A 23,784-nucleotide genomic window follows, 5' to 3' on the forward strand; every position below is an offset into this window, starting at 1 on the left:
AGGCAAGGAACACAAGTGTTGTTAACACTTGTGTGTGGAAATAGAATGTTTCCTGTTGTCTTGAAAGGAGGCAAAAGAATGTGGAATGGTGACATGGTCACTGGTAGTTTTCCAGAATTCAGCTGAAATCTAAGAAAAATAATAATTATCTGATCAAGGGACTGGATTCTTTCAGACTCCACTTAAAATGGTTTAAGCACCACGCAAATACTTCATTTATAATTCCTAGGATAGTAGAGCTCCCATAGGATAAAGTACACAGTAGTAAAAATAGTCATTTGAGTAGTAATTCTCAAGAGTTAATCTAAGTATTCAACAACAAATCTTAAAATTTTTGCTCACTGTTCTTGCATGTCTTAGTAAACTTTTCTTCCACAACGATCCATAAATGCACTGTATGCATCTGACCACCTTCTGTGTCTCTTAAGGAAGATGGTACAAAGGAAGTTAGCAAAAGCAAACGTGTATCAACTTTAATTTTCGTTTATCTTTTTAAAATCGCTATTTAATAATCTTTGCTTTAAAAGTTTGCTTTGCATGCCAAATGCACATCTTGTTCTGCTTGGACATACAGGGCTGTTCAAAGCAGCCTTATTTGTCCAGGGGAGAATTTGAGCCATGAAGTATGTGTTTCAGCAACTTTTTCTGAGTGTATGACAGAGTCTTCTTGTCAGTCCTTCTTACTTGAGTGCAATTCACTCAAAATGGGCTGCTCCAAATAAAGTGGGAGTAAACCTGGGTAAGATTCCTCACAATCTTCAGCCCTCAATCCACCATGCCAACTATCTTTGTAATAATAAAAAAAAATCCAAAATTCTAGATAATCCACTATTTGCATTTTAAGAAAAATCAGAAATCTGCATGCTTTACTTTTAAAGATAGAAGTATCTTTCACTACAATAAATGAAAAACTCCTTCATTAAAGCAATCATTAACGACAGTGCAGGAGACAAACCACAACAGCCATAGAGAAAGAGGCAAACTCACCGCGTGTGACACAGATTTAATAGGCCACAGGGCTTTTGGTAAAATTAGTGTTGAATCCCAGGTGCATTCATGAGGCTTGTAGGTGATAAATCTTTCTGTAGTGTTCTGCTGACCTTCCTTCAGCAAAGGGCATCCACTTACTAGAGACAGGAAGACAAATGAGAAACTTAGCAATTACATTAGTCTTTGTTCATGATGTCTCTCAGAATATGGTCTCATTCTTGGAGATAAGGACCCAGGTGTAGTAAATTGCTGGGCAATCTATAAATGCGAATCTAAATAAAAATTTGCTTATCCTTTCTACCCTTTCTGCTGGAATTAATTTTGTCCTTCTTCCAGCTTCAATTCAAATCCTACCTTAGTTTATTTCCTTGGAAACCTCTTTTTAAAACTTTTTCACATTAGTGCTTTGTGACTGGAATGGCATATTTTGTATTCTATCTTATATTTGACTTAGACATTTCTTAACATCAAAGGCTTGGTCTTATTGGTCTACAAAATATTCTTGGTATTTTCTCCATAGTGACTCATATATCAGGAAACTTGAGGTGTACCAATTTAATTACACACCTAGAGAAGACCTTTTAAATTTAATCCATGCCAAAATGTATACATTGTTTGCAAATACATTATCTTAATTTTCCAATTATAAAATTATTTGCTACTCATTTTGAAAAGAAGAAAACAAAATTCAACCATTATCCCACTATCCAAAATCAGCCACTGTTAACACCTTATTGTTTTGTTTATAATTGATATGCAATTATAATATGTAAACACAGTATGTATTATTCACCCCTATCCAAATAAAAAATGCTGCATTATACAAATTAAGTCTGCATAAACACTATACAAATGGCACCATAATAATAATAATGGTATGTATATTTACCATGTGTTAGACGACACATGCTTTACATACATTAACTAAGTGCTTTACATATGTATAACAGATTTAATGGTCACAGTAATTCTATGATGAAGATTCAACTATTATCATTCCCATTTACAGATGAGGAAACCAAGATATAGACAGTTTAGGTAATTTAGGGCAATGAAGCCAAGATTCAAAGCTATGCAACTTGCTTCTGAAATGTATATATTAACTCATTGGTTCTCTACACAGAACACATTGAGTTACAAACTCAATCTTTAGTAATATATTAAAAGTTGTGGATAAGAAAGCATATGGATTGTTGCCATTAATTAACTGGACATTTAAAAAATTTACTGTATCATTAAAGGTGATAAGTAAAAAAATACTTTTTAAATTATTTGCCTTTTTATGTATTACTATCAAGATATAATGCAGAAAATTTATTTTTTGGCCATATTCATAACCTTATTATAATAACTTACCTGTACTTAAGTGTTGTGACTTAAACTTTAATCCTTTTGGTTCCTTTTCTAAGTTGTCACAAAACTTGGTAAATTATGTTGGTACTAGATATGTAAAGAGAAGATTGTGTTACTACTAATAAATATTGTTTCATATTGCTAACATTCAATTTGGAATTTGGTTTTTCCAAATATTAAATATTTCACCAGTAAAATGCAATTTTGAGGATTTTGTTATAGCATTTAAAACTTGCCTATAAACATCTGATAGAATAATCTAAGATTCAAGACAGTGTATAACCAATTAATTTATGGTGGAGAGAGGACTTCGATTATCCTTTTGTGAATAATTCAGAAATGATATTTTAAACAGGATGAAATTAAAGGAATCTATTCAGAATTTGGTAAAGTAATCTTAAATGCAAGTAGAGTTACATGCTTTATTTCTAGAGCTGAATTTATTTCAGGCAATAGGAAAAATATTGAACAAAGCTAAAATAATTTGCTGAGGCTGGAATAGAATAAATATTGACTGTTTTTAGTAAACTATAAAACAAAGGTTTTTTTAACATGGTTAAAATGAACTAATATAAACTGAAAAGTCCCAGCTTGGTATTGACATATACACACTACTATATATAAAATAGACAACTAATAAGAACCTACTGTGTAGCATAGGGGACTCTACTGAATATTCTCTAATGAGCTATATGAGAAAAGAATCTAAAAAAGAGTGGATATACGTATACGTATAACTGATTCACTTTGTTGTACACCTGAAACTAATACAACATTGTAAATCAACTATACTCCAATAAAAATTTTTCCAAAGTCCCCCATTCCTTGAACTTTTACTTACCCAAGTCATATAATTCTAACTTTAACTAGTGAAATATTTAAATAAACCAATGGCATTTGATATTTAATTGACCTCCCCTCATCTCCAAATGGTAACATATTTCATTTACTACATATAAAAATGTTTAGATGCCCTGGACAAGTAGAGAAGGTTATGGATCAAGGCATCTTGAATTTCCCAACTTTTATCCGAATAGTTCCCAAGAGTTTACTTTTACTGAATATCTCAATATTTCAAACTCTATTGTAAGAAATTTGTATATAATTGTCTCCTTCATTACTTAAAATAACCATATAAAACATATAGTATTGTTATCCTAAAGTATAAATAAGGAAAGAGGCTTAATAACTTGTACAAAATTATTAGAAAATAAGAGAGAGAACTGGGATACACTGATCCCAGAGGCCATGCTTTTAACTGCTTCCCTATGTTTTCCCAATGGAATAAATTTTTTCCTTTTTCTATAATTTTTTTTTGTTATTATCATTCCTATTGCTTCACTCTTTACCTAACAAGAATCGTATTTATAAGTTAAATTATACACCTAAGTATAGGATATATTCATATACTAGTGGAATTATTTTTTGACTTCATTTGCATCTCCTTAAATATATATTCACCACCACCACTTTAAATTAGAAATTCTTGCTCATATATTATTTAAATTATTAATCATTAGACTCATTTAAATAATACAATATCCCCCCTTTGTCAATTTTCATTCACTCATCCATTTGTTCCATGATTTGATTTCATTACTACTAGACTGTAAACTCCTGGAAACTGAGGTCTGTTCTCCAATTACACCTCAGTCCAAACTCTTCTTGAGCCCTAGAAAAGCCATCCCTAGTTGGTCATTCCAACTGGCAGATAAAACCCCATCAGAAACGTTAACCAGAGTCTTACCTCTCCTTTCTCATTCATTTATTGCTGAATTTGAGTTGTATTGTTCCATGAGAAATAAAGATGCAACTTTATACACATTATATTCACATATACCTTTATTACTCATGTAATAGTTGTTACAATTAAGAAATGAATAAAAATAATATATTTCCCCCTTATCTCTTTTAAGTTATTTAGAATCAGATGTTCTTTTTGTACCTGTGGAAAGTTATGTGGTTTTGGATTGAGGTATACACCATTTGGATATTTTCCACTTTCCACAAATATTAACTTCACTTTATGTGAATCCAGATGAGGAAATGTAGTTATAAATTTAGGAGACATGGCCCTGTTGGGATGATTCCTTATGCTGGGAAAGTGAAGCATTGTTCCTGGAAAAAATACCTTTTTTTCTCCTTTCTTCTTCCTTAATGATCCTTGATGGCTTTTCTGGAAATCTCAAAGATGTATATAGTTGGGCTTCCCTGGTGGCGCAGTGGTTGAGAGTCCGCCTGCCGATGCAGGGGACACGGGTTCGTGCCCCGGTCCGGGAAGATCCCACATGCCACGGAGCGGCTAGGCCCGTGAGCCATGGCCACTGAGCCTGTGCATCCGGGGCCTGTGCTCCGCAACGGGAGAGGCCACAACCATGAGAGGCCCGGGTACTGCAAAAAAAAAAAAAAAAAAAAAGATGTATACAGTTTATAACTAAAATCAGGAGGCTTTATTTCCCTTATGTTGACTTTTATTTCAGATCGTGGTGCTTTCAGGACATTTTTTTTCTATTTGGAGTTGAGATCTTGTGTGGGACCCTGCTGTAGCCCCTTTGCAAACAGTATTCCTGCCTCTCCTGCCTTTCCGGGACTCAAGGGTGTGTTCACATGTTGGAATCTGCAACAGATATGGAAATTGGTGAAGTATGCTACTGTAGAACTGTGTATTGAATATTTTCTCTCTGGGCCAGGGTGATCTCTAAAGGATTTATGAAGCAGGAAAAAAAGCTCAGAAATGACAAGGAGCGTGTGTAGAGGGGATGAAAGTATCATGGCTGCTGCGAGTATTTATTCAGCATCGTTGTCACAGTAGTCACCACACTAGAGACTAGGGATTCAAAATGATTAACTTGAAATCCATGTCCTTAAGTAACTGAGAGGCTATTGGGAGACAGGCATGAAAACAAAAACCAAACCTGTGTAACGTGACAGATACTACAATAGTGTTATGAGAAGCAAGGAGAGTGCTCAGCTAATTCTATCAGGAAAATAGAAGTGACATCAAAAGAAAAGTTATCACTTGAACTGATCTTGAAGAATAAGTAGAAATATGCCAGGGGATAAAGGAAGGAAACAACATTTCATCAAGGCACAGAAAGTATGTAAAATTTGTCATAAGCTATTTCTAGGATTTCTATGGCCACCTAAACCATAATAAGTGCATTGTAGCTTCTAAGATTGGGATCTATGGATAAGAATCATGGATTTGCTCTTTGTTGATCTGTGACAAGGATATGGTTGGCACACGTCTAGGATTTAATGAAGGTGTTAGTATGTTACTAGACAATGCCAATGAATTTAAAACCTCCATGGAAAGAGGAATAATAATCAATTAAAATATATTTGGCTAAGTGGAAATAAAACAATGCTGGTTCCTAGGAAATAAGGATCTGAGGTGGGGATGAATTTCCTTGTCTTGTGCTAGAATCTTGTGTTGTTTGACAATAACATCAAAATAGAAGCTTTTCAAGATTCTAAATGTTATTATGCAGTAATTCAAAGTTGTGTATAAAGAGAAACTACTTTGGAGAAACACTGAAAATGTCAACTGGAAAAAAAAATAATAAATATTTTGTAATATAAAATGATAAATTGTTTTTCAACTTCTAATATGAATATATTTTTTTAATGACTACGGCCCATTGAGAGAAAAGCAAGAAGCATGTGTGGCAGGAGCTTAGCATATGTATATGAGGAGGCAGTGGGATATAAAGATAGAAAAATCAATTGGGGTTATATTAGCAAAGGTCTTTAATGACACACCAAGGAATTTTAATGAATCAAAGATAATACAGAATTTCTTAACCAAGATAAGAAACACAAGAGGAGGATCAGTTTATGGAAAAAGACCATAATAATAAGTAGATTTAAACAAAATATATGTCCACTATATAACTGGAAGTATAGGCCTGTGGCTAAGTCAGCTTTTGCTGCAATAATGCTATGTAACAAACTGCTCACAAACTCAGTGACAAAATAAATTTAAAAAAAATTTTTTGCCACAGGTTGTGGGGAAGAGGCAATTAGGATTGACTGCTAACAAGTACAAGATTTCTTTTGGGGTTGAAAGACATGTTCTGGAATTAGATAGTGATGATAGTTTCACAACATTGTGAATATACTAAAAACCACTAAATTGTACATTCTAAAATGGCAAGTAGTGAAATTATGTTATATAAATTTTATCTCAATTAGAAAAAACAAATTAATCATTAAATCATGTTGGATAAATTTCAGTAAACATAAAAGACAAACATTTTTCCTGGGAAATAGAAAGAACAAGACTATAGGTGTTATCTAATTGAGTCCACTTAAATTTTGCAAAAAATAGTCAAAGGGAACATGAAAGCTTCTGCACAGCAAAAGAAGCAATCAACAGAGTGAAAAGGCAACCTATGGAATGGAAGAAAATATTTGCAAACTGTTTATCTGATAAGGGGTTAATATCCGAAATATTTAAGAACTCCTTCAACTCAATAGCAACAAAAACAAATAACTTGACTGAAAAATGAGCTAAAGACTTCAATAGACATTTCTCCAAAGAAGATATACAAATGGCCAACAGGTGTATGGAAAGATGCTCAACATCACTAACCATCAGGAAAATGCAAATCAAACCCACAATGAGACATCATCTCACACCTGTCAGAATAGCTATAATCAAAAAAATTAAAGACATTAAGTGTTGGTGAGGATGTAGAAAAACTGGAACACTTGTACACTATTGGTGACAATGTAAAATGATGCAGCCAGTAAGGAAGACAGTGTGGTGGCTCCTCAAAAGTTTAAAAATAGAACTGCCATATGATCCAATAATCACACTTTTGGGTATTTATCCAAAAAATTGAAATCAGAATCTCAAAGAGATATCTGCACTCTCATGTTAATTGCAGCATTATTCACAACAGTTAAGATACAGAAGCAATCTAAATATTCATTGCTGGATGAATGGTGTTGGAGGAGGTCATCGTGAGAAAGTGACCACCAGTTGACCCGTGAGCTGGACCTAGGCAATCAGACGTCCCTTACCCGCTACCCTGTCCTTAGAATGTGTGCATCACTTGCCTTTCCTGCTCTAGAAGCTGCCCAAGGACACAGCCTTGAAATAGTAATATGGTGCCGAGACTATCTGGACTGTATACGTGACTTTATCCAGTGAAGTTCTCTCTATAAACTTTTTAAATTGGGGGAGTGGGGAGCACAGAGATCTACTCATCTTAGCAGCCGCCCAAGACAAGTCACGTGTGTAAGTTCCTTCGCTTCTTAAACCTGCCTACCTCCCAATCTGGAGTGGTCTGCCTCTGTCTTCCATCTCTCCTTGCCCTCCACGTACAGGGGCCAGTTTCAGATTACACCTGTGCAGCTCCTGAGGAGGTTGCAAACTAACAAATGGATAAAGAAAATGTTGTATATACACAAAATGGAATAGTATTCAGCCTTAAAAATGAAGGCAATTCTGCCATGTGCACCAATATGAATGAAGTTGGAGGACATTATGCTAAGTGAAATAAAGCCAGTCATGATTCCTGCATGATTCCACCTATATGAGGAAATCTAAAAGAGTCAAACTCACAGGAACAGAGAGTAGAATGGTGGTTGCCAGGGCCTGAGGGGGAGGAGGGATGAGGAACTGCTATTCAACAGGTATAAAGTTTCAGTTATACAAGATGAATAAATTCTAGAGGTCTGCTGTACAATGGTGTACCTATATTAACACTGTGTTGTGCACTTGAAAATCTGTTAGGAGGCTAGATCTCATGATAAGTATTCTTATACACTTTTTTAAAAAGCCGAATAGAGACAAAAAAAGAGTGTGCTTAATATCTGAGTGAGAAGATTAGAAATTCCCCAAGTGTTCAAAAATATGTTATCCTCTGTTGCTCATTAATACATTAAAAATAAGGGAGAGTTGATGAATAGGGAGCCACTTACAATCTCTACAAAGTTACTATAAAATAATCACTAAAATAACACACCAGTTAACAAAATATGTGGAAATAGGATTACTATTTCCTAAGCAATGCAAAAAATATAAATTAAATAATAAAAATATGTTAATTTCATGTTTCTACATTATACAGTAAACAAGAGGAATGTCTGCATAGAAATTAAAAGGGTTTATAAATAAAAGATTTTTAAAAAGAAAGGGTGAGAGTTTGAAGGTTGGCTGTACCCTTCCAAGATTCATCCAGAGGGGAGAGCATGCTGGCCCATATTTGATATTTTTATTTTCATTATCATATCTATCTAAACTTAGAAGACTGATGCATGACTTTTCATAACCTGGGCCATTTAACATATAAACCATTAATTAATTCTTACTCTCATCTAACTTTCACCAAATCACCCTCAGATGATCATTTCGCTTTGCATGTACAGTAGTCTACTGGAAGACAATGAGCTAGAAAAAAAATATGAGTTAGTTTGGTTTATTTTTCTCATAAACTAATAAATCTGCATGTTCTATTTTTCATGTTGGACTCTTCTGAATCTGGCTAATGTGACATCAGCCCTGACCTACGTACTGACCTGGAGCTGATGAAAATCAAGCCCTTGGCAGTCAGTTGTTAATTTGCTCCCAGTATATGCCTTATTTTATAACTCTCTTGCCTCATTTATGACCCTTCACATTTCTGTAGAAATATATTTTTAAACTTCTGAGAAGCACTGAAGGCTCAGCCTTGACTAAAATTGTAAATATACCTGTCTCCTGCAGGGCTCTGAAATCTGGTTACATGAGCAAAGAAAGCACACGAGTAGACTGATTCATGGTCAGGGTTTTGTAATCTCCTGCCATGAAAAGACATGAAGACTGATGGTGTTGGTGAGACAATGAAGTGTCCCACCAGGACATACAGCTATGAAGAAACTGACGAGGAGGGTTATAAACTGGAAGAATAAGAATAGATCAAGACCTCAGAAGTCTAATTGATATAAAAAACAAGTATCATGGCAGTTAGAGAGCTAGACAGCCATCAGACTAAGAAGCTGTGATTGCAAAATGCAGTGCTGGTCTGGCCCTCTTTTTGACTAGGTAGCTGGGAATGAACACGCTCATCTGTCACCTTGTTGCCACTAAAGCTCCCATCTGTCTCTCTCTGTATATGCCTGGGTCTTCCTGACTACCAAAAATTGCTACTATGCGATATTTAAACTAGTGAGAAATTATCTTTAATTTTGCATGATTCTTTATTTTGTCCTTATATTATGAATTTATTGTTACATATTATTCCTTGAATAATATGTGTGTAAAATTAAGCTTCTATAGTATAATATATGAATCATGCATTAGCATATGTCATTGTAGTCCCAAGACACCCCAGCAGAAAGAAATCAACTGGAGATCTAGTTGAAAGATTGAAGCCTGTGATGGCAATATCACATTATAATCCTCACTTTACATGGAAAAAGCTAAGGCACAGAGAAATACAAAGTCATAAGATGTGTAGCTGAGAAAGTCAGAAAAAGTAAACTAGCAATATTCTCATTCAGTCAAAGATTTAGTGGTAAATGTTGATATTACAAAAGCTATATTTTGGCCAAGATGTCTCACTGGAAATAAAAGAATGGCTTAATCTGCATTCAGTAAGCACAGTTATTCTCCAACTATGAAATTACACTGGTCTCAAGGATCAGTTTAAATACCACCTCCAATAAAAGCATTCCCAGATCTATCAGGATTCATACTTCCTTCTGAATACAGCAATGGAACTTGAAGCTACATTTTGGCTTGTACCTTGTATTAAAGTTAGTTGTTTACAACATCTGCCCCCAAATTAGAATATAAAATTGAAACAAAGATTTCTATCTTTACAAACACTATGTAGGGCTCTGCATATTTTAGGTTGAGCCATGTGAAATTCTTTTATTCAACGATTTTTCTACCTTACAAAAATGCAAACTTTAAATGGTTCAACGGTTTGAACCATTTGGCAAGCAATTGGTTGCCAAATTCTGGAAATTACAGATGCTCCTTTTTTGAAACTGTATCTAAAAGCTCAAATATCTAATTATATTTTTTTCTAAATTTGCTTACGTATCTGAGTTTAATTTTGTAAACTTAAGTATTTGGGGAGATAGACAGACAGAGAGATAGACTGATATAGATATATACCTGATACCTAAATGATGCCAACATAAGAAAAGAGCATTGTAAAATATTCTGCTATTAAGATCACAGTGAACTCCTTAGATCACGAATTCATGCACGTTTGTAGGTTTATAAAGAAACTCAACACTTTCTTCCAGCTGCGCTTTCTCCTTCTTAACATATTTCATGATCTCCTATTTATAATATTATATATAAAGAGATTGTTTCTCTCTTAAATGAATTCATCTCATATATCTTAACATAAAACACACAGATTCCAAAGACTTAGACAAATTGACAAACTGGAATAATTCCAAATAAATACAAAAATCAGAAGCATTCATTAGAAAATCAGTAACTTCACTCACCATTTAAAACTGAGAGTTTTAATAAAAATGTTTACGGCAGTATGTCTCAGCAGATCTTTTCTGCAAAGCCAAATGAGACTAAGCAAACAGATAGTTTATAAGGGAAACATTTAGCCTTTGCTTTACAAAAGAACTTGAAGTATATTTAAGTGTTACCCACCCGGGTTGCTAAGAAACAGAATTAATTTTCTAAAGGAGTGAAGTCAGAGTAGGAAAAAAGAGTGAAAGCATGACCTCTAATGTTGCCTAAAACCTAGCAACAAAGCAATAACTCCCGAGCTCTTTTTTGAAAGGTTAGAAAATCAACATACTACAAAACTCAATACTCAGTAAATGTCAAGAGGAAAAAAGAGAGAAAATAATTCCACTCCAGTGCAGTTTTCCTAAATGTCTTGACAATTTACTTTTCATATTTGTTTAGTAATCTCTTTTGTAAGTCAACGTGAGTTGACATTTAATATAAACACAATTTGAAAAGCAGTTTCAACTCTTTTATTACCTTGGGTTGAAGAAGGTTCGAGTTAATTTCCTTAATGTTCACTTTATAAGGCAAATGAAGATTACAAGTTCGTCTTCCTAACTTATGGCTTAACCTACTGATTTCTGCAAAATAATTTATGGAGAAAGCTTTCTATTTTTATTGATCAAATTCTACACTCAATGATAATATATATATCTTGGTGAGATTTAAAAACAATAAACTTGCCATAGAAAATTTCAAATATGTACCAAAGTAGACAGAATTGTATAATGAATCTTCATGTAACCATCACCCAGCTAAAAAATTGATCAACTTATAGCTCAAATTGCTTTAAATATACCTCCAACTTATCTCCCTCCATTCCTCATATTATTTTGATGCATCATATCAACTTATCAGTAATTATTTTAGGATGTTTCCACTAAAAGATAAAAACACTTTTATTTTAAAAGCGTATGCATAGCACCACTATGACATGTAAAAAAAGGAACATCAATTCATTGATATTGAATAGTCAGGCAAAATTCAAGTTTCTAATTATCTCACAAAAGTCAAATATTTTTGGTTTTGCTTTTTTCTTTACAGTTTGTTTGTGATTTGGGCTAGTTATTCACTCTCATTTGGTCCAAAAAATTCCCGTGACCTGAGCATTAACTTCTCTCTTCCTCATATTTTTCTAATGAGGTGTAAAATTTCCTGAACGAAGATCTCTAAGTCTGGAGTCTTTTGACTAGCTTAACTATTGTTTCGTCTGAAGTGAAAGTTCGCCACTGGGTGGCAGTGCATTACTTATAATTTTATCCCAGTTTGTAAACTGAGACTCAAAGATAAATTTGCCTGTACTGTTTTCCCCAATATTCAATTTCACTGTGTTTTTTCCTTGGGGAAATGACAGTAGAGTTGGGTTTACTCAATTTCTTACAGTTTTGATATAAAATTAATCTATCTTTATGCTGATTGTATTTCTCTTTCTCTCTCTTTGCATAGAGATGCATATGATTCTTTCTCAAAAGCATATGTTCAAAGTGCCTTTTATATTTGGTTCACTACTATTGTTTGAGATGCCAAAATACATATGATGTGGCCACAGATTTCAAGAAAATTATAAATAATTGGCTAGAAAAGACACAAACCTATAGGAATACATCTCAAGACAGGTACTAAATGTCAAATGATCCGTCCTGACAGTTACTCTCCTGGGAAGTTAATGAGGGGTAGGTCCTTGAAGTTTAAGAACGTCTCTGAAAATTTCTTAGAGCAACCAAGGTCTATTCTAATTCTTGACAACAACAAAGTTCTTAATAAAAAGGAGAGGAAGGGAAGATGATTTAGATGGGTGGACAGCATAAAAGCTACTTTAATTCTCTTTAATGCTTTCATGAATGCTTTTCAAGAAGTTTCTGTTAGAGAGATACTATTTCATGGTTAAGTGACTCAAGTTATATATAGAACACCCAAAAATCTCCTCTTAAGTAGATACTTTGAGTGTATAATAAATTTTTACTGCACATGAATATGTGTGGGATGTGCAAGGATCTGTTGCTCAGCTTCCACAAATTTAGGAAGGTACCCTGTTGTGGAAAATAAAAACCTCCACACTCTGACTTTTATGTCTCCTGGTATTAAGGAATATGCACATTTTTTCTTTACTTTAATATAATTTTATTATCATCTCCAGTATCTAGGTTTTTTCCTTTTAAAATTAACACATTAGATATTTGCCCTCTGGTCTTTGGAATTTTGGGTATCATAAAAAGTAACAAAGCATCATCTTATCTCTGCAAATTAGTATCCCTTATTTTTCTGTGCAGAGATGAGGGGAAGAAAATTAAAGCATGAGAGTGATCACCATTTAAAAGTGAAAAAGAAAATGTCCTATAGTGTTTTCCCTTCCTTTCCAGCTAATCTCTTAAGCTGAATTCCTTGGCTCCAGTTTGGGGAAACTTTTTATTATTGTCTCCTAAGGGTCAGTCACATAAGCTATCCCACACCACCTCTCACATCTTTGTTCACCTGAATTATGAGCCACACTTAATTTAAAGTAAGATTCTGGAAATTAGAAGAGAAGAGTTTTTACTTTTTATTACCCACCACTAAGAATTTAATAGCTTCTAGTTGTAAGGCATTGAATGTGCACATTTTTGAAAAAGCCACTTGAATAACGTATGTTTATACAAATGAATTACCTTAAAGTGTACTGTAGTAATAATCTTATCACGTAAATGCAGTTTGAAATACTCCATAAATTAACAAGAAAAATAGGTTTTCAATTATGTTCAGAATAAGAAAATAAGAATGAGGGAGTTTCTTGGGCAGAAGGAATAATATTAATGAATGCCATTATGTAGCTAAACAGTTTTGCTTCTGTTTTATCTCCTCCCTTATGAAAGGGAACAATTTCTACACTGAAAATAGCAAACATGAAGAGGAACAAATTGAAGCTTGAGTTAGATGAGGAGACAAGATACTATACTTATTTACATGAATTCAGGTCCATAAAACCATAGGAGTTACACTTCAGAACAATGAGAGAACTGGCACTGGGAAATGAGGTGGTACCCTGTGAAACCTTGTTGAGAGGACAGAGTTATATGAGTGGATATTGGCGATTAGACACACTTGAGTTTACCCTTGACACAAGGTGGGCCTCTTTGTGAGTGCCACCTAACATGCCACATAGTGTGGGTTAAGGAATGGATTTTACTGGGGTAACAGTTTTACAACCAAGATCAGAAAAAAGGGGACTTGAGTTCTCAGATCTCCTAATATCCTCTAGGTGGGGAATGAGGAGTGGGGCACACAGTTGAACACAGGGTAGATGAACATTCTGGGTGACAGGAACTCCTCCTGTTGCTCTCCTGTTTACAGTGCAAGTCTGAGAGCACCTTTATCAGTGGGGATGTGGGGAGCAGAGTACACTGACTAACAAGTTAACTGCGCACCAGCCTTACTGAGTTTGGATGCCAGCTGTTCACAGGAGTGTCTGGGAAAGCCAGCTGCTCAGCGTTTGGTGACTTTGGGGACCTGTGCAAAGTTGCATTCCTATATTTTGAGGAAAAAAGCTAACAATGCAGGGGGAAGCTGAGATTAGAAGCAACCCCTCTCATCAGAAGAGGGAAGACCTCCCTATTCTAGCTGTCTCATTGTCCAGGCAGATCAAGGTGAGCTGCCTGGAGCATCTTAGGAGAGTCATGCTTGTTGCACTACAGAACGTCAATAAATTCTACAATAGGTTTTCTAGCAGACAATTGGTGAGTACTCTAGGGAAGAGGGGCTTTCTTTCCACTATTAGAAATGGAGATCAATTCACCGTGATTTATCTACAAAGCAGGGCTGTGTATGAATAAAATAGGCCTAATCACATGTGATGCTTTCACACTGTACATAAATTTGGCTGCTCTGCACTGAGCCTGAGACTGCCTGGGTCATTGTTATTGATGTTCATAGCTTGTCTGTTGATTTGTGCTGTTTTCTTTCCTTCCTCCCATGAGACTGCTCAGATTTACCATGGTTAGAGAACTGCTCCTTCAGTTATCCATGTTCAAGTCACACCAATTAAAACATGGCCCCTTGACAAAAGTGTGAGTGATGTTTCAAAGAGGGACTTATCCATTTCACATTTACTCACCAGGTCAAGCACTACAGTGCACAACACTGTCCCACATCTAAAACCAGCGTTATCAGTGACCTCTCCTAAGGACCTAGGCAAAATGGCAAACATTGCCTTCTCACCTCTTTCTACCACACCCTTCAGCCTCTTGGTGCCTCCCTTCACTCCCATGTCACACACTGCTGTCATTGTGTCATCCTCTGGTGGTTGCGAATTCTTGTTTTACTACCTCATTTAGTCTGTTGCCTTCTATAGCATTCTAAAATACATGTTTACTCTCTTTTATGCCTAATAAAAATACTAACCCTGTTCATCATTTTTAAACTTAGTATACTTTACCTCTTTTCTCAAAGTACTGATAAAAAATTTTAGTTCTATTTGTCCAACTTCAAAACAGTAGAGAAATGGATTTAAGAATAATAAATAATCTACACGTCTTCCACAGAGTGGCAACTGAAAATTATTCTTGACTTAATAAAATACTGACTAACTGATCTTTGCTGTGGGCCACTGTTCTAGGTGCTTTACACTTGTTAATACACTCAATCTCACAGCAACCTTTGGAAGTAAGTCCTTTTATTATCTCATTTGACAGATGAGGAAACAGAAGGAAAGAGTCTAGTGACTTGTTCAAGGTTATAGAGCTAATAAGCAATGGGGCCAGAATGAAAATCCACCCCATCTGGCCTCAGAGGCCTGGTTTTCAGCCTCTGCAGTACAATAACTCTAAATCAGTGGTTCACAAGGTGGGGTCCCGAGACCACTAGCATGAGTATCATTTGAGAATGTGTTAGAAATACTAATTCTCAGGCCCTACCCAAAAACCTATTGAGTCAGAAACTCTGGAGATGGGGTGCAGCAATCTGTGTTTTAACACACCCTCCAGGCGATTCTGATGTTCAAATTCAAATTTGAGAACCTCTGCTTTAGAGGTTACTGAGGGAACTGCTAGTACAGATTCTAAAACTTTTTTTATCTGCTTTTTCTTTATGTGATTTTATGACTGAAATCAGAGAAACTTTAACACACTGCAGTGCATATGTTAGAACACTTGTCAACACTGATAGAGGTATAGAAAATTTTTAGAAAACTTAGCGTACATTTAAAAAGCAAAACCAGGAATTCCCTGACGGTCCAGTGGTTAGGACATCATGCTTTCACTGCCGAGGGTGTGGGTTCAATCCCTGGTTGGGGAACTAAGATCCCGCAAGCCACACAGTGCGGCCAAAATAATAATAGTAATAATAGTAAAAATAAATAAAAAGCAAAACCAGAATCTATTAATGATTTTAAGATGATTTAAAGGAAAAAAATTTTACTTCTGTGAAACTACGTATTGAAAAAACTATAGTGGACCATAATGGGGAAGTAAGAGTTTTTTAAAAAGAGACATAAGCATAGACTTAGCAACTTTTAAAATTATGTATTAAAACATATTGCACAAACTAAGGGTGTCTGAAAATGCAAACTTACATTTGAAAGAATCATAGCATAGAAAACTGGGTCCATAAAGCTCCATCCTCTCCAGTTCTCATAATTTTCCATAGAGTAGCATTTCCATTGTCTTTATCGTTTCTGTGAAAACATATAGCCCTAGAGAAACTGGAGAACAATATTTGGCATAATAGTGAAAGAGCAGTTATTGATATAACCCGAGTTATGTACTTTAAGCATGTAATACTTTGTGCTCAGTGGATGGTGTATGGCAACCCTTGTTAAAATTTCCCAGAGATATAACATTTAAATATTTTCTTTCATTCGTCTTTTATATATAGAATGGGCTCTTAGACAGTGTCACAAGAAGGATTCCATTAATGACTCATTCCCCTCAACCAGAAGTATATAATTTGGGTATCATTTTTCATGTGTCAGGGATCCTCTGTTCTGAGGAATCTGTGACACAGAGAAGAGCCCTAGAAAAAAACTGCGACGTTGATATGATACACCTTTATTTCCCATTGGCCTTTTTCTCATTCCACCCCTTACTGGCTCTCATACTGAGATTCATCCCATCCAAGTCAAACATGCAGAGTTTATTTTTCAGAAGGCCCCCCCTTATTGAAAATGACCTCCTCTCTTTACTCCATGGATCAGGGGTCAAGTAACTAATCCACAGTTAATCCCTGCTACAATCAGAATACCTCCTTTTGATAACAAATCAACATTTGGTGTCACTAGTAGTGTGAGTGGCACATTCATAACCCCAATCATAGAAAAACTGCATATGTCTCTGCATCCTGAGATTACTTATGTGAAACTTATTGGTAATTTCCCTATCTATCCCCTCAGTAAAATCCAGGAAGCTTGCCTTACAAAATGGAAGGAGTTCTTAATAAAATTTTGTAATTCTTATTCTTTTAGAAGTTTGGATAGATATGTGTTTATGTGGGAAGGAAGCTTTTAATTTTCAGAAGATTTACTATTTAAGCAGTGTCACACAGAAGAGGCACAAGATTTTGGGGCTTAACTAGTAAAAGTTTTCTCTGTAGTAACTTAACTCCAATGGCTAAAACTAAAACTTTTTACTAATGAATTAAATATAAATTCTGTAGTGTTGATAAGAAGAGAAAGCTGTGTCTATTGAGGGAGAAGCCAGAAGAGACAGAATAAATACAGACGTCCTCAAATTCATTTTTAGGTTTGAATCAGCTGTGACGTGCCCAAGAACTGGAAACATGAACATTCTTACCTCTCAGTATTTACTTATTTACTGAATAAGTGTATATGTGGTCCTCTACAGTAAAAGATCTCATCCACCCATAACAAAGTCTTCCTGGATACAAAATGATCAAGAACACATTGGGAAAATAAGCCAAACTCCTATTTGCAGATTTCAAACTCCCAGTGACATGAAAAGTCTTTGTGGAATCTATGGGAATTCCTTGTCTTACCTGAGTCCTGAAAAAGTCGAGTGCTGTATTTCTGCCGTAAACCTCTTTACTTCAAGCAGTTTCGCCACACGACTAATTGGTCACAGGGCTATTTCACCATAAAAGATAAATAACTTGGTCTTCCCTGGTGGCGCAGTGGTTGAGAATGTTCCTGCCAGTGCAGAGGACACGGGTTCGAGCCCTGGTCTGGGAAGATCCCACATGCTGCGGAGCAACTGGGCGCGTGAGCCACAATTACTGAGCCTGCGCGTCTGGAGCCTGTGCTCCGCAACAAGAGAGGCCGCGATAGTGAGAGACCCGCGCACCGCGATGAAGAGTGGCCCCCGCTTGCCACAACTACAGAAAGCCCTCACACAGAAACGAAGACCCAACATAGCCATAAATAAAAAGAACAAATAAATTAATTAAAAAAAACCCTACATCATAGCGTTATTATTAAAAAAAAAAAAAAAGATAAATAACTGGTCGACAGTTACATTACCCTAGAAAAGATGACCTATCAGTCTTTGCAAATTCTTAGGTGAGCTAATCCAAGCCTGGTTCTGTTAGGGTGAGTTATAACTTGAATGTTTTGTAATGGAAAATAATATTATTTAAATGCCATTAAAATTTCTCCCAACAAAGACTTTATTTCGAAATGAATATATTTCTTAGGCTCCAATTAGTAGCATTAATATACTGTGATGCAGTGAGTCACAAACCTTGGTCCATAAAAAGTTGTATCAGAATTTCCCGGGGTGGTTTATTATCCAGAATCTTGGGCTCTATCTCCAGAGACTATATTCAGCATGTCGAGGATAAGCCTGGGAATCTACAATTATAAAATGTTTCCCAGGTGACTTTGATGCACAATTAAGTTTAGGAAAAAAAATATGGAATTTAGATTTAGAAGGCGAGACTCAGGTCTAGATAATTCCAGACCAATTCTATTGTCTCTTGAAGTGTAGATTTCTTCATCTTTAACACAGATGATAATATCCTCTATCAGGGTTGTGAGGATCCCTGAAATAATATACACAAAAAAAGGCAATTCTGGAATAGAAAATTACTTAACTACTGAAATACATTTTAAAGGCATTGATGCCTTTTTATACAGACTTTATTAAATCTTAGAATGCTTGCTATGCCACAGTCCCATTCCAAGGAATTCCTAGCCTGAAACCCATTCCAAGGAATTCCCAGCCCATAGCATCATTACAAAAGGTTCCCATGCCAACAGGCCTCATGCCAAGAGATTCCCATGCCAGAATTTTTCAAGGCATTAGTACCAATTTGCTTATTTATGTATAAATACTATTAATAATAAAAGATTCTCCTTTTTTTAATTGTAAACTTTTATTTCACCTTTTATGTGTTTTGTTTTGTTTGGGTGAGCTCCTTCCTTTTTTTCTTCAATAATGTAAACATTATTTTCAACTCTATAGTTCTTTTTGTTAATGGAGATACTGGTTAATTATAGAAAAGTGGTTAAAAACAAAGTTACAACCATAAAATAAAACATTTTTAAGCTGTTAAAAATATGCAAATTTCTCACATGTAATTTAAATGCAAATGTAGTATAAAGTATATATACAGCAGGATCCTCATAATGTAATAAATTATACCCATCCCATACATATATATAGTTATATATGTCTATATGATGTATATTTCAAATTCTGAAAGAATGTATATGAAAATTTTACCTGTGATTGTATCTGGTTCACTTCTAATATGTCTGTATTCTCCCTTTTTTTTTTTTTTTTTTTTTTGCTGCACTGCGTGGCTTGTGGAACCCGGGCCCTCGGCAGTGGAAGAAAGGAGTCCTAACCACTGAACTGCCAGGGAATTCCCCTGTATTTTCCCAATTTTTTACATTGACTGTGTATTATTTTACAATTTTTTAAAAATTACTAAAATTGGGCTTCCCTGGTGGCACAGTGGTTGAGAGTCTGCCTGCCTGATGCAGGAGACACGGGTTCGTGCCCCGGTCCGGGAAGATCCCACGGCCCACATCCCACACGCCCCGCGGAGCGGCTAGGTCCGTGAGCCGTGGCCGCTGAGCCTGTGCGTCTGGAACCTGTGCTCCGCACGGAAGAAACCACAACAGTGAGAGGCTCGCGTACCGCATAAAAAAATAAAATAAAAGCGTACTGGGGCTTCCCTGGTGGCGCAGTGGTTGAGAGTCCGCCTGCCGATGCAGGGGACACGGGTTCGTCCCCGGTCCGGGAGGATCCCACATGCCGCGCAGCGGCTGGTCCCGTGAGCCATGGCCGCTGAACCTGCGCGTCCGGAACCTGTGCTCTGCAACGGGAGAGGCCACAACAGTGAGAGGCCCGCGTAACGCAAAAAAAAAAAAAAAAAAAAAAAAAAAAAAAAAAATTACTAAAATTATTTCTTGAATTAAAAAAAATAGATGAGCATAGTAGAGGATATAAATGGCCAAATTATATCAGATCTTGCCATGTAAATATCTGCCACGATTCCCTGCGTAATTCAGGCACTAGCATAAATAAGACTTTCAGCTTGGCCTAGGAGACCAGGGGGTGTGGGCTCCCCCAGGATGATGCAAAAGCTTGTAAATCGGTTCTATAATCTGAGGAGTAGTTTCCAGTTACACAATTAGCCAAAACTCAAGATGTAAACATAGTAAATACCCGTTTTCCCAGCAGAGAGGTTAGTCCCACCTGACCTATAACAAGGGAGACTGGTACAGCAATTTCCCTACCATATAAGAGTCAAGGGATACTAAAATGTAAATTGAGCACCTATGTGTACCTCATTTCAGATTGTTAGTAAACCAAATATGAGATGAAACAGATACTAAATAATTTCACCCAATAACAGAATAATTCAGACATTTGTGAAATATTTTTTAATTGACTTTGTAGGGACATAACAGAGAAATGTCATAGGATGTTTTAGGTAATAGGTTGAATGTCATTTCTTGTCATGACTTTCAGAATCTAAAGTTACCTGTAAAGAATACCGGAAAGGGACTTCTCTGGTGGCACAGTGGTTAAGAATCTGCCTGCCAATGCAGGGGGCACGGGTTCGAGCCCTGGTCCGGGAAAATCCCGCATGCCCCGGAGCGCCAAAACTACCGAGCCTGTGCTCTAGAGCCTGTGAGCCACAACTACTGAGCCTACATGCCACAACTACTGAAGCCCGCATGCCTAGAGCCCATGCTCCGCAGCAACAGAAGCCACCACAGTGACAAGCCCATGCACTGAAATGAAGAGTAGACCCTGGGCTTCCCTGGTGGCGCAGTGGTTGAGAGTCCGCCTGCCGATGCAGGGGACACGGGTTCGTGCCCCGGTCCGCGAGGATCCCAAGTGCCGCGGAGCGGCTGGGCCCGTGGGCCCTGGCCGCTGGGCCTGCGCGTCCGGAGCCTGTGCTCTGCAACGGCAGAGGCCACAGCAGTGAGAGGCCCGCGTACCGCAAAAAAAAAAAAAAAAAGAGTAGACGCTGCTCACTGCAACTAGAGAAAGCCTGCGCGCAGCAACGAAGACCCAACGCAGCCAAAAATAAATAAATAAAATAAATAAATTTATTTAAAAAAAAAGAATAATGGAAAGAAAACCAGAGAGGGTACTGACTTTAGTGACAGAAGAACCAGGTTTGAATTCCAATTATACCACTTGACTGTAGTTGAATGGACTTAGGCATGTATAATGACCTCTCCAAACCTTAATTTCTCAACTATAAAACTGAGATAATTCTACTGCCTACTTTACAAAGTGTTCTGAGAATGAAATAAAGAATTGTGTATGGAAATATTTTGTAAAGTAAAAAAATTCACACATACATGTGCACATATTCACACACATATCTAGTTTTTTTTCCCCCACCCTGGCAACTCTTAATCCATTTAAATTACAATTTATTTACAATTAAAATGACTACCTAGCTTTTTATTTGTTTAAGAGCCAGTGAGGATTTCACAGATTCAAACAGATATCCTGAGATGTAAGATATTACAAAAGATATTTTCTTCCCCAAAGCAACAGAATTGAAGATTTTAAAAGAGCAGAATCAATTCAAATCTAGCAACAGATTTCAAAGCTTTCACTTTAGATCTTCAAGTCATTTGCTGCAGCCATACCTCAGACAATATTCCTAGTAGGAGGGAAGTTAAAACACCATTTGAATGATTTCCTGCTGGGACTTCATTGTCAGCAACCTCCCTCACATCCTATTTCGGTATGACTTTCACACTTCAAGGGGTTGAAAAATGTTTCTTCAACTCGTAAAAAAATGGAGACCCTACATTGTGTATTTATATGCCAGCTCTATTTGCACCTTATCATTTACCAACCTGAACTAGTAACTAAAATCAAAAGCAAAATAAGACTTTAATCTGTGTATCTAGCAAAATAAGACTTTAATCGGTATATCTAAGTACACTGCCCTGACATACATACACTTTCAACATATAATTTGCATTTTAAAATAATTACACTAATGACTTTCCTTGGAAAATAGTTATGTGCAATCAAATAGCCAAATTATTATACTGTTTCAAGTCTTAGACTAAATCAGTGTGATGTTGCTCATCTAAACCAGAAGATTCTCAATGACCTGGGAAGACAGATAACAGAATTACTTTGGTCAGCCAAGTGAAGTCTTAGTATTTTTTTCCGATTTCTAACACAACTGGCACTCCAATGCAAGTACTAGTTATCTATATGTGTTACTGTCATAATATTTTTAAGCACACAAGTCCTGGAAAAAGAGATATCTTATCCATCCAACATCAAAATTAGTGCTTCCAGGGGAGAGAGAGAGCACACAAAACACATAAATAAACAAAAACAAAACACAAGTCCATTGAAACCATGACAAGGAAGTACAAAATATTTTACATTGATCCTCCTCTTCATTGATTCTTTCTGAGGCAGAGAAGTCTCCTGATTGGTTGTTGGAACTTAGAATTACTCAAGATAATTATAACCGAATGGCCAGAGGGATATACGCTGCCATTATGTCCTTCACCACAAAGAAGCGCTGACTCCCATAAGGAATACTGAATGTCATATTTGCCATGAAGGCAGCAAAATAAGAAATAAAGAAGCAAAAGAATGTTATCACTGATCTTAATGTATTAATATGGGCTTCAGTGCTGGCGTTTCTAAAACCAAGAGGTCCATTTTGCATCCCATTAGCGAGTTTATAGAGAGAAATGAATAACATAACAGTTCACCTCACAGATATGGCCAGAGGAAATATTAATGCCAAGCTGACAAGAAGCACTTCATTAATCTGCTTTGTCTTGAGTTTAGTCCTCTTTAGCATGGCATCCCTGAGGACATCAATATCCACATTTTTAGGGTAATCCACCTTGACACACAGAGTTGCAATGCTCACGGAGGTCAGCAGGCTTCCCAGAAGCAGTCAAGGCATTAACTTTGAGATCCTGAATTTCAGCCAAAGAAAACAGTACTGGGTGAAGTGTGTTATCTTGAGGCAGTAAAATACAAAGAGACAGGTGGCAAACCAGAGACTGACAGAGCTGAAAAACATCCCCCCAAAATCATCGCTGTACCATAAATTTTTACTCTATAAAAGAGTGGAAAGAACATGAGAAAAACTTTACCATTAACACTATCTGCAAACCAAATCTAGACATCCCTATGCATATGAAAAGGAGATGCATTGGTGTCAGCTTTCTGCTTTTGACCAATTCATTACAGTCGATGATTATAAGAAATCCATTTACTGTAATCCCTGTGATAAATTCTGCTGACATGAGGATAACATGAAGACGAGCTGACAAAGAGGAGGCCATGTTTCCTACCACAAATCTTACCTTTTCCTTGTGGATGGTGTCAAATACCTCCTCCATATGATGTTGCAGATAGAAACATACAGCACTGAGAAATCTGACCTTCTGCCAACTTCTGGATCGTAAGTAGAGTCTACCACTAGACTTTTTCCTTAAGGAAGAAAAATTGAGGGAGTACTTTTTAAATCTGGTGCCCTGAATTTGAAACTTAGGGAATGCAAATCCAAAGATCTGAATG

At 36.3% G+C, this 23,784-nt stretch overlaps 2 protein-coding genes and 1 pseudogene across 3 annotated transcripts in view; all 3 read right to left on the reverse strand.

Moving 5' to 3' along the window:
* SCIN (scinderin) overlaps window positions 1-23,784 on the reverse strand; it is a 249,346-nt gene that overhangs the window by 100,491 nt on the left and 125,071 nt on the right. The window lies entirely within an intron of this gene.
* Window positions 326-23,696, reverse strand: LOC307191472 (uncharacterized protein C7orf78; the record flags this gene model as incomplete). The annotated part of the gene is given in 11 exon segments (XM_079931610.1): window positions 326-376; window positions 378-422; window positions 988-1,127; window positions 2,347-2,397; window positions 2,400-2,430; window positions 4,289-4,365; window positions 4,475-4,688; window positions 16,365-16,493; window positions 17,783-18,593; window positions 19,916-20,065; window positions 23,571-23,696. Coding segments are annotated over 8 exon segments (681 nt in total). The 5' UTR covers window positions 16,437-16,493; window positions 17,783-18,593; window positions 19,916-20,065; window positions 23,571-23,696.
* On the reverse strand, window positions 22,158-23,606 carry LOC307191454 (taste receptor type 2 member 2-like; annotated as a pseudogene). Its single transcript has one exon. The product of its transcript is annotated as a taste receptor type 2 member 2-like (transcript).

The sequence above is a fragment of the Stenella coeruleoalba genome (genome assembly GCF_951394435.1).
Source record: "Stenella coeruleoalba genome assembly, chromosome: 9".
NCBI classification, from domain to species: domain Eukaryota; kingdom Metazoa; phylum Chordata; class Mammalia; order Artiodactyla; family Delphinidae; genus Stenella; species Stenella coeruleoalba.